The sequence below is a fragment of the Anomaloglossus baeobatrachus genome, chromosome 11, assembly GCF_048569485.1.
Source record: "Anomaloglossus baeobatrachus isolate aAnoBae1 chromosome 11, aAnoBae1.hap1, whole genome shotgun sequence".
Classification (NCBI taxonomy): Eukaryota; Metazoa; Chordata; class Amphibia; order Anura; family Aromobatidae; genus Anomaloglossus; species Anomaloglossus baeobatrachus.
Window position 1 is genome coordinate 185,008,949 of NC_134363.1, and position 16,942 is coordinate 185,025,890.

General features: G+C 48.4%; 2 protein-coding genes across 2 annotated transcripts in view; both read right to left on the reverse strand.

Moving 5' to 3' along the window:
• LOC142257151 (uncharacterized) overlaps positions 1–6,438 on the reverse strand; it is a 91,931-nt gene extending 85,493 nt beyond the window's left edge. Inside the window, exons 1-4 of the mRNA XM_075329267.1 lie at positions 6,411–6,438; positions 6,055–6,204; positions 5,358–5,461; positions 5,014–5,228 (exon numbers count right to left, since the gene is read on the reverse strand). Coding sequence (XP_075185382.1) covers positions 5,014–5,228; positions 5,358–5,461; positions 6,055–6,190 — 455 coding nt within the window. The 5' untranslated portion in view covers positions 6,191–6,204; positions 6,411–6,438. The remainder of the gene's footprint in view (positions 1–5,013; positions 5,229–5,357; positions 5,462–6,054; positions 6,205–6,410) is intronic.
• A 294-nt stretch (positions 6,439–6,732) lies between these two features.
• LOC142255917 (uncharacterized) overlaps positions 6,733–16,942 on the reverse strand; it is a 39,397-nt gene continuing 29,187 nt past the window's right edge. Inside the window, exons 22-23 of the mRNA XM_075327364.1 lie at positions 9,966–10,157; positions 6,733–6,764 (exon numbers count right to left, since the gene is read on the reverse strand). Of these exons, the coding sequence (XP_075183479.1) occupies positions 6,733–6,764; positions 9,966–10,157 (224 nt within the window). The remainder of the gene's footprint in view (positions 6,765–9,965; positions 10,158–16,942) is intronic.

Sequence of the window (16,942 nt, forward strand, 5' to 3'; positions counted from 1 at the left end):
TTATTGATTGCATATTTAATGCTGCAGAAGATGAAACGCTGCCCGCCTCTGACAGAAACGCAGCGTAAAGCAAACGCCATTTCTATCAATATTTAGTGAAGGACGGAGGGTTTTCTGTCTAATGAACGGCTCGTCTCTGCAGATGTGGATTTTTGTTTTTACTTTACAGCTGATTTATTAGTTTCCAAACTTTGGGAACATTAAATCTCCACAACCTTGAAGAAGGGAGCGGGGCCGCCATTAGATATTAATGCATTTCATGTCTTGTGTGGCATGCAAAACAGAAAATATCTGCAGGCTTTACAACGCACAATGTTAAATATTACTACATTGGCTGCAGTTTCCTGATTTCGCCATTACCCGGGTCTGTAAGGATAAAATTGTTTGAAAAGTAAGAAGTGATTTTATATACCGTATTTTTCAGATTATAAATTGCACTTTTACTCCAAAAATTTGGGAGGAAAATGGGGGGTGCGTCTAATAAGCTGAGTATAGCTTACCGGAGAATGATGGAGAGGGGTCACAGGGAGAAGGGGCGATGTGGTGATGCTGAAGACGGTGCTGATGCTGATGTCGGGCTGTGCTCACTGCGGAGGATGAGGCAGTGGCCATCCTGAAAGTGTTGACGGTGCGGGCTTCAAATAATGGCACCTGGAGTCAGTACGTGAGCAGATTCAGCTCTCGGCCCAATATCTCATCTGTGCATGACCCGCCTCCGGTCTCCTGATCTCCCAGCAGTGGACTTAAGGAAAATGGCGCCCAGAGATGGCGCGTGCGCAGATGAGATCTCGGCTTGTCATTGAGCTGATACCTCATTCTGCGCACACGCAACTCCGGGCGCCATTTCTTTGAAGCCCTCACCGCCGACACTTTCTGGATGCTTCTGCCTCACAGCACCCGCAGTGAGTATCTGGAAAACCCGCCGCACCGCCCGCAGCATCGCCCTACTCCACCACCGCCCCTGTGACCTCGCTCCACCACCGCTGCCGCTCCCCCCCGGTAAGACACAACTGGATTAGAAGACAGACCCCCATGGTTTGTTTGGTATTTTTTTTTTTACTTTTTTTCCCCTCTAAATTTGGGGTGCATCTTATAAAACAAAAAATAAGGTACTTTGGATCGCTGAACTCAGTAAAAATATGGGAAAAATTCTATCATGTCCAGTTTTTTCACAAACACTGACTCCATAGGCATTTTCTTGCACAATATTTTGACCCCTTTGCTAAGAGAATTTAGACTTTATTCTCAAGAAATTAACTACGAGGATCAATGATGGCCAATATGTGGCGATCTGAAAGTTCTCTCTTTGATCCTTGGGTAGCGAGGAGGATACATGGAGTGCCCATGCTTTTTGTATGAAGGGGACAGACGGGCAGGACTCATCAGTACAGCCAAAACGTTGGCCAACGAGAACATCTTTATAACCTGGACTCAAGAACACAGGGGCAGAGAGTTTAGATGTTCTCCGGCCACCGCCGCTCCACATTAAGCTTGGACTGATGAAGCAGATTGTGACGCATCTATCGAATGAAGGAGAGACTGTTACGTGCCTGTGCACCAAGTTTCAGGGACTGTCGTTTTGGCCACAATAAAGATTTTTCGTTCACCTCCGGGCAATTTTCCGTTTTTCATTTTTTTTTAGTCACCTATTTCTGAGAGCCATAACTTTTTTATATTTCCGTCAATACTGTCATAGGAGGGCTTATTTTTTGTAGGACAAGTTGTACTTTTGAATGACTCCATTAGATAGTTACATTTTAATAATTTTAGGGATTTGTTTTTATGTTTTTCATATTTTTAGTTTCAACAGTTTTGTTAGAGTTTGCTAGGTACAAAATTAACAGAGACCAAGTTGACATCCAAAATAGTCCAATCATGAATTTGCTCATCTCGTTCTAATGTCATACATATGCATTTCTTTTAACAGGTTCAGTTTCCAACTGTACCAGATAGTCTAAGGGTATGTGCGCATGTTGCTTTTTACCTGCTTTTTACCTGCTTTTTTGCTGCTTTTTGTTCTGCGCTGTTTAATGCCAAAATGGATGTGTTCTTCTATTCAAGCAAAGTCTATGGGAATTTGGGTTTCTTGTTCACACTATGTTGTTCAAAATGCTGCCTTTTTGTGGCAGAACTTTGGTCAAAAACTCAGCTTTGCAGGGCAAAACCCAAATGGCAAAAACAATGGACATGTTGCTTCTTTGAAAAGCAGAGTTTTTGACCAAAGTTCTGCCTCAAAAAGGCAGCATTTTGAACAACATAGTGTGAACAAGAAACCCAAATCCCCATAGACTTTGCTTGAATAGAAGAACACATCCATTTTGGCATTAAACAGCGCAGAAGAAAAAGCAACAAAAAAGCAGGTAAAAAGCAACGTGCGCACATACCCTAATTGATTCTAAAATAACTCATTTTCATCTTGAGTCATAAGAAATAACCAGGTTACCTAACATTTAGCAGTGTCAACATGAACAGGTAAATAAAATGACTACTGTAGTGGTATAGTTCAAATTGCATTATCAGCAGGTTACAAGAAGAAATGATTCAATAGCTTTACATTGGTAAAATCCAGAGTTGTTGGTGAATCTATTTATAATTGTGTAATGTTTTTCATATTTTTAAAACTATTTTTTTTTTTACATTTTTTATTGTTTTTACTTCTCCCCCTAGGGGACTTTATGGCTGTTTACTCCAATTGCCTGTTCTGATCAGAGCGGTGCTACAGCATCGCTCTGATCAGTGAAAATGTACTATTACTGTGAGTGCCGGCGCTCCGTCTGCTCTCACAGGAAGTAACGGTAGCGTCAGGAGTCATCAGCTGACTCCATGCTACCATGGCAACACCGTTTTGTCCCGTGATCGCGTCACAGGGCCGCTGATTGAGGAGGGAAATGGCATGATACCCACAATCACTCTTTAAATAGTGCTGCCAGTGTTTGACAACATGATCTAAGGGGTTAACAGGCGCGGGTGGACCAGAGATCCACCTGTGCCTGTTAGCCGCACATGTCTGCTGATCAGCTCAGCAGACATGTGCGGAGAATACTGCAGGCTCGCCGTTTGAGCCTGCGGTAACAGGAGGGGGGCGACCAAGGAAGCACCAGTACGTCCTTGGTCGTTAAGGGGTTAAATCAGGGCATAAGAAAACACAAGGATCAGTCATTGGATTTGAAAAAAAAAATTTATAAACCCAAATTTTGCATACCTGTGTTATTGCGCATACAAAACAGAAAATAGACACAAGCAGAGCTACAGTGTAAAGTATGGAGGAAGACAGAACAGCTGCCTGATCCTGCCAGGGCTGGCAGCTGAGCTGGGGTCCTGCACTCTAATGTCTAATGCAGCAGGGATAAGCCCTAACACATCATTTTTGAGAGATCCTGTCCGCAGGATTGGACCCCCCCCCACCTGTCAGTGTTTGCTGCACTAGTATATTCACAGGGAGGTATTTGGGATCTGGGGAGCCATGCTTCTAAATATAAATAACATTGCAGCTGAAGGACAGTGTTATCATCTGATAGGGAGTTAGCGCGAGTCCATTAGACTTCATTACCGCCACCATCGTGTTCTGTAATTACAATTTAATGACTAATATTTCACATAAAAGATAATGGAGGCGCTTTATCGCCCATCTCGGTGCTTGATTTACTGCAAGGCACCAATTACATTTAATATTGCAGCGTCCTCTAGCTTTAACACATCACATCTCACCCCTTAGATTATGTTACTGTACAGATAATATGAGGACCCTGATGATGGAACCTTCCTGTGGAATCCGTATGTGTATACGATGAATCAAACCTCCCTGTAAATATATATGCAGTATATACACACACTACTATATGTATTCCAGCCTGGCCAGAGATGGAAATGTCATGCCACACTGCCACCTGTTGTTCAGACTGTGAATTACAGCTCTCCAAGATTTATTATCATGTATGAATCCTGCTTATAAACGGGCCCAAAATTGTGAACTCCTTTGTAAGTTCTCCAGAGTGGAGCCGGCAGATCCCAGCGATTTCCCCTTGGCCAGCAGGCTCTCTCATTATGTATGCTTTCCTATGTATGGACAAGCCTGGATTTCTCAGTAAACAGTTTACACAAGACTCAAACTATAATGAATAAGTTATATCATTGCATGTAAAATTTATCAAGACAAGCGTACGCATTTGAATATTTTTTTTTTCTTTAAATATCTTTTTACTAAATGGTATGTGTTGCAAATTGGTGGAGGTCCAGGTTCTGAGCCCCCCAACCGTTGTTCAGAAAAGCTCCACCAATCTGATTGCTTCATACTCAACCAATCCACTGGCTTCAGACCCCACCAATCTGATTGCTTCATACTCAACCAATCCACTGGCTTCAGACCCCACCAATCCATTGCTTTCACATCCCACCAATCTACTGGCTTCGGATCCCACCAATCCACTGGCTTCGGACCCAACCAATCCACTGGCTTCGGACCCAACCAATCCACTGGCTTTGGACCCAACCAATCCACTGGCTTTGGACCCAACCAATCCACTGGCTTCGGACCCAACCAATCCACTGGCTTCGGACCCAACCAATCCACTGGCTTTGGACCCAACCAATCCACTGGCTTTGGACCCAACCAATCCACTGGCTTTGGACCCAACCAATCCACTGGCTTCAAAACCAACCAATCCACTGGCTTCGGACCCCACCAATCCGCTGGCTTACCTTTATACTGCATTCTGTGACCGCAAGCAGAATACTGAATATGATGAAAGATGTATATACAAAGTATACTAGAAAGGTTTTTCACAACTTAACATACCAAAAATATTTTCCAGAATAAAAAAAAATAAAAATCAGATGTTGGAAAGACCAAGATCAAATAATAATAATAATAATAATAATAATAATAATAACATTAACACTAGAACTACTGAGGTAGACATTTTGACTACTTTACACTATGTATTTCTATATAGGTGTCACGAGTCCAGTAGTTCTAGTGTTAATACTAGTAATAACACAGAACAGGTCACCTACCCGGATGAGCATGGCAATGCCAAGGCAGGATCAGCCAGGCCGGCCTGGGCACAGTAGTATCCTGCAGGGCATGGCTGACACTCCTCCACTGTACTGAGACCTGCAGCCATTGAGAATGACCCTGGAGGGCAGGGAACGGGAGATCGGGTCCCATTAGGGCAAAAGTGACCGGCAGGGCAGATGTCATTCTGTGGGAAATGCAAATCAAACGGCATCTGCAAATCATAAAAATAAGGTTAAAGTGAAGGGTTAACGGCACATTATTATTGTTGTATTATTTAGGAAAAGCGCAGTTTGTAACAGCAATATCATGGAGAAGTTATACCGAGCCGTGGTCCTCTTACCCTTGGGGTTATGGGAGTCGGGTTAATGGACCCCTGGGAGCAATAGTATCCTGCGTAGCAGTAACCGGTGGGCTCGCTGAGACCCTCAGATGAACAATACATTCCTAGCATTAGGGTTAAAACAAAACAACATAAAATTTAAAGCGCAAAACCCACGACCCTTTGAAAACCTGGCACATCGGTGCATTACAATGACCGGGGTCCGGTTTAATGTCGATTTTCCGCGCTGTGCGAGCCACAGACAAAGGTGATTAAGGTCATTTCTCAGTATTACCAACAAACTTTTATAGACATTAGTCAATGCATTTGGATTAGATTTGGCTGCAAACGGCTGCCACAGGCTTCAGCCTTACCAGACACCACCATATGCCACTGAAGCCATTTATACCGGACAGCTTCTGCCAAAAACCTGCACCCCATCAAGCTTCATGAGACTGTACACCAGTGTCCCTCATCTTTGGCACTCCAGCTATCCCAAAACTACAACTCTCATCATGCCCTGTCAGCTTGTGGATGTCTAGCCTTGCAATTAACTGCTAGAAAGTCACAGATTGGGAACATCTTTGTTATAAAACACCAACTGCAGGCAGTTGGGGCATTCTGGGAGTTGTAGTTTTGTAATAGCTGGAAACCTCTAGTTTGGGAACACTGGGATAAACTCTGTTATGATAGTAGCACCTTTATCTTACATGCTCACCCGCTGGGCAGGTCTCACAGTCAGATATACTTGAAGCTCCAGTCTTGGATCCGTACGTCCCAGCTGGACATGGATAAACAGTGATGAAACTGGCACCTGGAGGGCAGTAATGCCCGGAGGGGCACAGCGCCGGCATTGAAATTCCGGAGCCTAAAAATCAAATGATATTATCTATAAGTAATCATTCGTTCAGTGATGATCTCCAGTCTCCAAGAAACAGTAATAATTCTGCAATCTGCATCTGGTTGTAGCTCATAGGCTCATCCAATAGCAACGATCAGTAGAATAAAAAGCATCAGAAAATCAGTCCATAAATAATGATAAAACCATAAAAAGACAAGAAATCTGTAACTCACCGTCATGGTCAGCTCCGCAGTAAAATCCTGTAGGACAGGGGACGCAGGCCTCGCGCCCTTCCAGTGACTGGTAGCTCCCGCTATCACAGGGTGCTGGTGCTGCGGAGCCCGCAGGACAGTAGAACCCGCTGGGGCAGCGATGAGCAGACGGCCGGGGGGAGATCTGTCCGGGAGGGCAATAAAATCCTGGCGCGCACAGACCTTGCCATACTGCTTTTCCACTGCCTTAAAAGAGGATTTAATGTAAACATTACAAGATGGATAGGGGTTCCATAAAGATGCCCCAATATTACCCTCCAGCCACCATGGTAAACCTGGCACATTATTTCACTTTCCAGTCTACGTTCACACTGTCTAAATATTGAACAGGATTAGAACCTGAGATATGGTATGAGACCTGATCACTTCTACATAAAGGCCAAAAGCCCGAGGCTGCACGACTGAGAGGTTTTGTCATTTTCAGTAATGTTAAAAATATCATGGAGACTAAGTGACCTGGAGCACAATCTCCATCCCTGTGATGACGGGTCAGTTTTCAGTAAGTGTCCTCTGTGCCGCCCCAGGGAGAGGTAGCGTGTTTGGGGGTCACTTACTAACGAACACATGGGAGGTTTCAACTGGAAAGGTTATACTCAACTTACCGAGTAGTGGTACAGAGCTTAACTGCCACACGTCACAGCAGACACAGAACTTGGTGGTTACACATCAGATAAGAGGTGCGGAAATTAGCGGTAACACATGAGAGCAGAGGCGCAGAACTTGGCGGTAACACATCAGTGCAGAGGTGCAGAACTTGGAGGTAACACATCAGAGCAGAGGTGCAGAACTTGGCGGTAACACATCAGAGCAGAGGCGCAGAACTTGGTGGTAGCACATCAGAGCAGAGGTGCAGAACTTGGTGGTAACACATTAGAGGTGCAGAACTTGGTGGTAACACATCAGAGCAGAGGTGCAGAACTTGGTGGTAACACATCAGAGCAGAGTGCAGAACTTGGTGGTAACACATTAGAGGTGCAGAACTTGGTGGTAACACATCAGAGCAGAGGTGCAGAACTTAGTGGTAACACATCAGTGCAGAGGTGCAGAACTTGGTGGTTACACATAAGTGCAGAGGCGCAGAACTTGGTAATAATGCAGTAGCGCAGAGGCGCAGATCTTGATGGTTACAGATCAGAGCAGAGGCGCAGAACTTGTTGGGAACACAGAGCTGAGGTGCAGCACTTGTTGGTTACACATCAGAGAAGAGGTGCAAAAATTGGTGGGTACACATCAGAGCAGAGGTGCAGAACATGGTGGTTACATATCAGAGAAGAGGCGCAAAGCTTGGAGGTAACAAATCAGAGCAGAGGCCCAGACCTTTGTGGTTACTAATCAGAGCAGAGGTCCAGAACTTGGTGGTAACACATTGGAGAAAAGGCTCAGAAGTTGGTGGTAACACATTTAAGTGTACTGCAACAGTCGGACTGCTTGGATCCGGGGTTGCTGTGGCTCGAGGGTCTCCGGACCCAGGGGGCTTGCGGCCACTTGAAAATAAAGGGGAATAATTTACAGGGAATAAGTGTTCGTGACGCCACCCGTGGTTCGTGGCAAGGGGAGTACCGCCGCTGCCGACGGGAGTACCCGGGGGAGATGGAGTGGGGAAGCCAGATGACGTTCCCTCCCCGGGACTCTGGATGGTGGAGGTGTAGGGGAGCGTGGTGCAGGCCAGCCGGGCAGACTCAGGGGAGAGCAGCGTACTCACTCAGGCTGTGTGAATGTTGGTGCGACCATTAAGTAGACTCTGACACAGAAGTAAACCAAGTCTCTGTGTGCCGCTGCCACTCTGGGGAGCTTGTCTGGGAATCCGTCCCTGTTGGTATTTCTAGTGGTTCAGAGCCTGCCTTCATGCACTTGTGTTTAGACGTTGCTGAGTGACCCCCTCGGCCTGAAGCTGTCGTGGTCCCACTCCCTGTAATTAAATAGATGAGCTGTGCTCTCGATGGCTGACACTTGGGATCTCAGTGTGCCGCATAAGCTGGAAAGCCCTATTCCCCTCGTTGTGTTGGTGCCTTCGATCTCTGAGTTCTTGGAGAAAGTTCATAAAGAGACTATCCTCCACAGGTGAATTATCAGGTTGCGTGAAGCTACTCCCTGATCTAGGGTCCAGTACCCTGCCGTGCTCGGTACCGGTTCGGTTACTAGATTTTCCGGTGCCGACCGTTCTCCAAAACTGTCTGGGCACCCTTTTCCAATACCCTGCGACTGGGTCTCTGACTCCTCCGGTCCCAGACCACTGTCTGCAACCTAACCAAAGTCACCCAGGGAGCTACAACTCCCTCAGCTCCTCACTCTTTGGGAGCTACTCCTGAACTGACTATGTCCCTCCCACCAGTCTGCCTGACCCCTAGGCGGGTGGCCCTTTTCCAGCTAGACCACCCACTGGTGTGCCTGACAGGGTGTGGTGTGAGGTGTGGATATGATTTGAGTGCTGATGGAAGCAATACCAATAGTTAGGATCCCAGAACCATGGAGGGTGAGTTCTGCACCATAAGAGAAAGGAAAGTGCAGTTCCCTGTGACACCCTGATAAGGTCAGGGGCATCACACAAGCAAAGTCATAGATTTTGATGGTTACACATCAGAGCAGAGACGCAGAACTTGGAGGTTATGATTAACATTAAGACCAGTCTGTTAAGAATTTTGGTCGCCAAGATTGACAGACAAGGGCTAGCCACTGACAGTACAGGACAATAAGAATCCACATTTACACAAAGATAAAGCCTGCAGCATCACTCATTGATACAGACCATGATATCACTCAATACGTTGCTGACACAAATGTTTCTCGGTGATACCTCCTTTGCACTAATCCACGCACTTATCACACGTTCTTTACCAGGGTGTTTCATTTTGCACTTCCCATGATGCCGATAGAGGTCAAGGAATGACCCTCAACCACTCCTGGCATTCAGGGCGACTAGTCTAAAGCATAAACTAATTGTGCAAAGTAGTTCAGAGCTGGTGCACAACCACCATATCTGATCCCAGAGTCACTATTCTCAGACCCAATTACTATTCGTTGAACCCAATTTCATCCACAGAACCAGTCCCTGCATTGGGTTAGAGAGGTGCACATTTGTGGCGCTGCACTCACCTCTCATCCGGATGCATGAGCACCATTATTCCTTTGACTTACGAACCTACAAATCTCACCATATGACCCCATCTCCCTCACACATAGGGCAGTATTATAAAAAAGGTTGATGATTTCTACAGACAACCTGACGTATCGTCTGTAAGCGGGAGGTTCAATGCTCAGACGCATCTTGTCATACTTCGGTCACATATACACAATATACACCATTATTCACTTAGGTGGTGATTTGGATCAGGACTTCTCAGCAGTGTACCCTCAGACTTTAGTCCTCGGGCGTCAGGCGATTCTATGTTTCCCTATTCCGCTGAATCTTGCAAACAATCATTCAAAAAATGCAGCATTTGTGATAATAAAATGCTTCTTTAATAAAGATGTACATATATAATCTGTCCTCAATATCATTCTAGAAGAGTAACTTACCATTACAGAAGTGCCCAGACGGACACAGCTCGCAGTCATCAGGTGCCTTATTGCCACTGATTGGCGCATAGGTGCCAGTATCACAAGGAACAGGCGAGGGGGCACCTTCCGGGCAAAAGTATCCAGGGGGACAAATTGTTTGATCAGCGCGGGACGAGCGAACATCACAGAAGCATCCGGCATCGCAGTCCCCTAATAACAAAAACAGTGACCGCTATGAACAAAAGACCACAACTCTCATCTGCTAAACCCTCAGTCACTTGGCACCTGGTGTAGTTTTGCTGAGATTTTAAGAAAATTGCAGAATAAGAAGACTCTGATGAATGAAGCTGTGTTCACACATCACAAGTGCAGATACCGTCAGCAGATTCTCACAGTGGGAATCAAACTACTGGTGAAAGGGAGCGCTAATAACATTACACATCATCATAAAGAAAAGGTGAAAGAAGGGAATTTTGTTACTTACCGTAAATTCCTTTTCTTCTAGCTCCTATTGGGAGACCCAGACGATTAGCATTGGGTGTATAGCTACTGCCTCCGGAGGCCACACAAAGCATTACACTAAAAAGTGTAAGGCCCCTCCCCTTCTGGCTATACACCCCCAGTGGGATCACTGGCTCACCAGTTTTAGTGCAAAAGCAAGAAGGAGGAAAGCCAATAACTGGTTTAAACAAATTCACTCCGAAGTAACATCGGAGAACTGAAAACCATGCAACATGAACAACATGTGTACCCGAAAACAACCAAAAATCCCGAAGGACAACAGGGCGGGTGCTGGGTCTCCCAATAGGAGCTAGAAGAAAAGGAATTTACGGTAAGTAACAAAATTCCCTTCTTCTTCGGCGCTCCATTGGGAGACCCAGTCGATTGGGACGTCCAAAAGCTGTCCCTGGGTGGGTAAAGAAATACCTCATGTTAGAGCTGCAAGACAGCCCTCCCCTACGGGGAGGCAACTGCCGCCTGCAGGACTCTTCTACCTAGGCTGGCGTCCGCCTAAGCATAGGTATGCACCTGATAATGTTTGGTGAAAGTGTGCAGACTCGACCAGGTAGCTGCCTGGCACACCTGTTGAGCCGTAGCCTGGTGCCGTAATGCCCAGGACGCACCCACGGCTCTGGTAGAATGGGCCTTCAGCCCTGATGAAACCGGAAGCCCAGTAGAACGGTAGGCTTCAAGGATTGGTTCCTTGATCCATTGAGCCAAGGTGGATGTTGCAGCCTGCGATCCCTTGCGCTGACCAGTGACAAGGACAAAGAGTGCATCCGAGCGGCGCAGGAGCGCCGTGCGGGAATGTAGATTCTGGGTGCTCTACACCAGATCCAACAATGCAAAGCCATTACATATCGATGAAATGGATAAAAGGAAGGTAAGGAGATATCCTGATTGTGATAAAAAGGGGATACCACCTTAGGGAGAAACTCTGGGATCGGACGCAGCACTACCTTATCTTGGTAAACACCAGGAAGGGAGCTGTGGATGACCGCGCTGCTAGTTCTGACACTCTCCGAAGAGACGTGACCGCTACCAGAAAGGCCACTTTCTGTGAAAGTCGAGAAAGTGAAAACAACCCTCAGAGGCTCGAAGGGCGGCTCCTAGAGAGCAATTAATACCCTGTGCAGATCCCATGGGTCTGACGGCCTCTTGTACGGAGGGACAATGTGATAATCCCCCTGCAGGAACGTGCGTACCTGAGGAAGTCGTACTAGGCGCTTCTGAAAGAATACCGACAGCGCTGCGACTTGTCCTTTAAGGGAGCCGAGCGACAAACCTTTTCCCAATCCAGATGCAGGAAGGGGGGAAAAAGGAGACAATGCAAATGGCCAGGGAGACACTCCCTAAGCAGATCACCAAGATAAGAATAACTTCCACGTCTTGTGGGAGGTTTTGGCAGACGTCGGCTTCCTAGCCCGTCTCATGGTGGCAATGACGTCTTGAGATAATCCTGAAGACGCTAGGATCTCGGACTCGATGGCCACACAGTCCGGATCAGGGCCGTAGAATTCAGTGGAAAGAACGGCCCTTGGGACAGTAAGTCTGGCCGGTCTGAGAGTGCCCACGGTTGGCCGAACGTGAGATGCCACAGATCCGGGACCACGACCTCCTCGGTCAGTCTGGGACGACGAGGATGGCGCGGCGGCAAGCGGAGCTGAGCTTGCGTAGCACTCTGGGCAACAGTGCCAGAGTAGGAAACACATAGGGTAGCTGGAACTGCGACCAATCCTGAACTAGGGCGCCTGCCGCCAGAGCTCTTTGCTCGTGAGACCGCGCCATGAAAATCGGGACCTTGTTGTTGTGCCGAGACGCCATTAGGTCGACGTCCGGCATCCTCCAGCGGCTACAGATTTCCTGATACCATACTGGGTGCAGAGGCCATCCCCCTGCGTCCATGCCCAGGCGACTGAGGAAGTCTGCTTCCCAATTTTCTACGCCCGGGATGTGAACTGCGGATATGGTGGATGCTCTGTCCCCCACCCACATCAGAATCCGCCGGATTGCCTGGTAGGCTTGGCGATGCGTGTTCCGCCTTGGTGGGCGATGTCTGCCACCGCTGTGGAATTGTCCGACTGAATTCGGATCTGTTTTCCTTCCAGCCACTGCTGGAAGGCTTGCAGGGCAAGATGCACTGCCCAGATTTCCAGAACATTGATCTGAAGGATGGACTCCTCTGGAGAGAGTCCTTGACCGTCTGAGAAGGGAAACGTTCCTTTCTAGGGACGTCGACTCCCCAACCCATTGGCAAAGCATGTCCCATTGAAGTGGACGCAGTGAAACTGCGCGAAAGTGACTGCCTCTGCATGAGGCGTCTTAAGGGGTGTGACTGGCCTTGAAGGAGAGACTGCACCCCCGTCTGTAGTGAACGCTGCCTGTCCAGCGGAAGCTTCACTATCGCTGAGGGAGTGTGAAACTCCATGCCCAGATATGTCAGCGATTGGGTCGGTGCCCGATGTAACCTTGAAAAGTTGATGATCCACCCGAAACTCTGGAGAGTCTCCAGCGCCACGTTCAGGCTGTGTTGGCATGCCTCTTGAGAGGGTGCCTTGACAAGTGGATCGTCCAGTAAGGATCACAGAGTGACCCTGAGAGTGCAGGACTGCTCCCACTGCTGCCCTGAACTTGGTGAAAACCCGTAGGGCTGTCGCCAGACCGAAGGGCAGGGCTACGCCCTGAAGATGCTCGTCTTCAATAACGAAACGTAGCAAACGCTGGTGCTCTGGAGCAATCGGCACGAGGAGATAAGCATCCTGATGTCTATTGATGCTAGGAAAATCTCCTTGAGACATTGAGGCAATGACGGAGCGGAGGGTTACATCCGGAACCGCCTGGCCTTCACGTGCTTGGTGAGCAGTTTTAGGTCCAGAACGGAACGGAAAAAGCCACCCTTTTTTGGCACCCCAATAAGATTGGAGGAAAAAAACGTGTCTTGTTCCTGAAGAGGAACAGGGATTACCACTCCTTCTGCCTGCAGAAGAGCCTCGGCTCGGTGGGGGGGGGGGTGGGGGGGGGGGAGTTCTGAAGAATCGAGCCGGAGGACGAGAACAGAGTTCTATCCTGTACACGTGAGACACAATGTCTCTCACCCACCGGTCTGTGACCTGTGGCAGCTAAATGTACCCAGAAGCGGGAGATTCTGCCACCAACCGCGGATGCGGGGAGAGAGAGCTGAAATACATGAGGAGATCGCCTTGGTAGCGGTTCCTCCTGCTGCCTTCCTTGGGCGTGAATGAACCCGGCCGGAATCTGAGCCCCTCTGAGCCTTTTGAGCCCTTTTAGACGAGTACAGGACAGCATTACTAGGGTAAGTCGCAATGCAGACATTGCGAGGTTAAGGACACCACCTGCGGCACAGATGTACATGTGCTCAAGACCAGCTGCGCAAGACCAGCTGAAAAAGGTTAGGGTGCCCATACGGCTGCGAATGCCGGAGCAACCGACACGCTGATAGCTTCACAGACAGATTTCAACCGGAGGTCTATCTGTCTGTCAATGGCATCTTTAAGTGAATTCCCATCTCCACTGCAACTATGGATCTAGCCGCAAGCCTGGAGATTGGGGGATCCACCCTTGGACCCTGGGTCCAGGGCTGCACCACATCAGGGTAAAGGGATAACGTGCATCCTTAATACGTTTGGAGAAAACGTTTATCTGGTAAGCGTGGTGTTTCTGAACTGCGTCTCTGAAGTCAGCGTGGTCAGAAAAAGTACTCAATCTACGCATGAGTACTGAAAAAGGATTTCTCCTGCTGTGAAGCTGACTCCTCCACTGGGGGAGCTGAGGGAGCAATATCCAACATTCCATTGATGGACGCTATAAGATCATTCACTATGGCGTCACCATCCGGTGTATCCGGATTGAGAGCGGTGTCAGGACCGAAGCCCTGATCAGCTACGTCTGCCTCATCATACAGAGAGTCGTCCTGCTGGGACCTTGACCAGTGATGAAGCCGAGTGCCGCACCCAGCGAGCTAGCTTAGGCTGTCTGGGACTGCCGTCCGTGTCAGAGCCTTCACCCTGGAATGCCTGGGACCCCCCCCGGAGTACTGAGTACGTTCCAAATGAGGGTGGCCAGGGAGCATTAATTAAGATAGCCCATGGCCTGTCTGGAGTGCAAAGTCTCCATCCCATGACAATCTCCGTCCCTGTCCCTGGACAGGGTTCACAGGTGGTTTCTTTGGCCACTTCTAGTAGAGACCCCGGCTGACCAAGTGCTACAGGGGAGCAATGCCCACAATGGGGGTCAGTGAAACCTGCCGGTGGAACAGTATCTGCAGGAAAAGCAGCATAGAAAGCCTGTGTTGCTTTTTTGCTGCTGTATTCTAGTCATCTATGCAATGTACAACATACAAGCATAAACACTTCAGCACATGCAATACAAGCAGCATAGAAAGCCTGTGCCTTGGCACCCTTGCTTTTTTGCTGCTGTTGTCCAGCCATCTAGGAGAATATGGCCCAGAGTAGCGACCGTACAGTGCAATGTATAGCATACAAGCATATATACAAATGAACACTTCAGCACATGCAGTACAAGCAGCCTATAAAGCCTGTGCCTTGGCACCCATGCTTTTTTGCTGCAGTTGTCCAGCCCTCTAGGAGAATATAGCCAAGAGTAGCGACCGTACAGTGCAATGTATAGCATACAAGCATAAGTACAAATGAACACTTCAGCCATGCAATACAAGCAGCCTAGAAAACCCGTGCCTTAGCACCCTTGCGTTTTTGCTGCTGTTATCTCGCCATCTAGAAGGGCATATAGCCAAAGATAGCGACCTACAGTGCAGTGTATAGCATACAAGCATAAAATACAAATGGACACTTCGGTATTTAGTGGGGTCAGCACTTCAGGTGCTGCTTACCGCCCGCCTATAACGCGGGTGTGTGGTCGCCAGAGCCCTGTGTTGGTTGCCCAGAGCATGTCTCCGTTCCCCAGCTCGGATGGCGTGCAGTAATGGCTGCCGGCGTCCTTCTCCAGCTCGTGTGACGAGGGGCGGGCCGTGGGCGTGCCCCAGACAAGAGCGGGAAACTGGCGTCCCACTGTGTCCAGTGAAGGGGGCTGGAGAATGCAAAGCAGACTCCAGCCCTCGGCGCTGACTTTCTGTACAGCGTCCCGCCTCTCCCCTGACTGGCAGGGCTGGAGGCGGGAACGAAACGAAAACTAGGCCGCAAAGCCGGGGACTCGAGTAATAAGCGCGGCCGTCCATGTGCACGGCCAGCGCGGAAGTCCCCGGCGCACCACAAGTCCCAGCCGCGCCACAGTGTAAAAAACACCCAGCAACGGCCGGCGCGGCAGTTCCCAATACATAAAGTCACTCAGCAAAGCTGTAGTGACTAATAGCACGAGCGCTCTGCGCTGTTGCCCCCGGCGCACTAACACTCCCAGCAATGCTGGTGTGTGTGTGCGCGCTTGCCCGGGGACACAGAGTACCTTAATGTAGCAGGGCCTGTCCCTGACGATACTCAGCTCCATATCCAGCAGGTTCTCTGGGTCTGTGGATGGAGCCCGGTCTCAGTGCCTGGAGACCTGTAAGATCCCACTTCACCCAGAGCCCTGAGGGGGGATGGGGAAGGAAAACAGCATGTGGGCTCCAGCCTCCGTACCCGCAATGGGTACCTCAACCTTACAAACCGCAAGTGGGGTGAGAAGGGAGCATGCTGGGGACCCCATATGGGCCCACTTTTCTTCCATCCGACATAGTCAGCAGCTGCTGCTGACTAAACAGTGGAGCTATGCGTGGATGTCTGACCTCCTTCGCACAAAGCAGAAAACTGGTGAGCCAGTGATCCCACTGGGGGTGTATAGCCAGAAGGGGAGGGGCCTTACACTTTTTAGTGTAATGCTTTGTGTGGCCTCCGGAGGCAGTAGCTATACACCCAATGCTAATCGTCTGGGTCTCCCAATGGAGCGCCGAAGAAATATATAAAAGAGATACAGTGTACTTGCCAACTTCTGGAAGCGAGCGTCCAGGAGTGGGCTAGCGCTTGCGGCTGTGACCATTCTCCTTCACAACAAAATTCCAAAATCACGGATTTCCAGAAGATTTCAGCAGAATCAGGGAGATTTATCGATTCTTCCAGGAACTATTGTCTTTTTCCTGGAGCCTCACACTTTCCATTTGAGTTGGCAAGTATGAGAAAGAAAGACAGAAAGAAAGACAGAAAGACAGAAAGAAAGAAAGAGAGAAAGAGAGAAAGAAAGAAAGAAAGAGGGAAAGAGAGAAAGAGAGAAAGAAAGAAAGAAAGAAAGAAAGAGAGAAAGAAAGAGAGAAACAAACAAACAATGAATGAAAATGAAAGAATGAAAGGGAAAGAACGAAAAAGAGAGTGTCATGACTGTAGCGGTACACCGATAGGGTTAAGTCTTGTGGGAGGGGCTTGCTCCTTGGTGCCTCGTTTCAAGACTCACACAGCTTTATTATGGTGTGCACTCCACCTGAACGCCGCCAGGAATATTTCCGGCTTTGCTGCGTGCAACTGTTCCTGTGA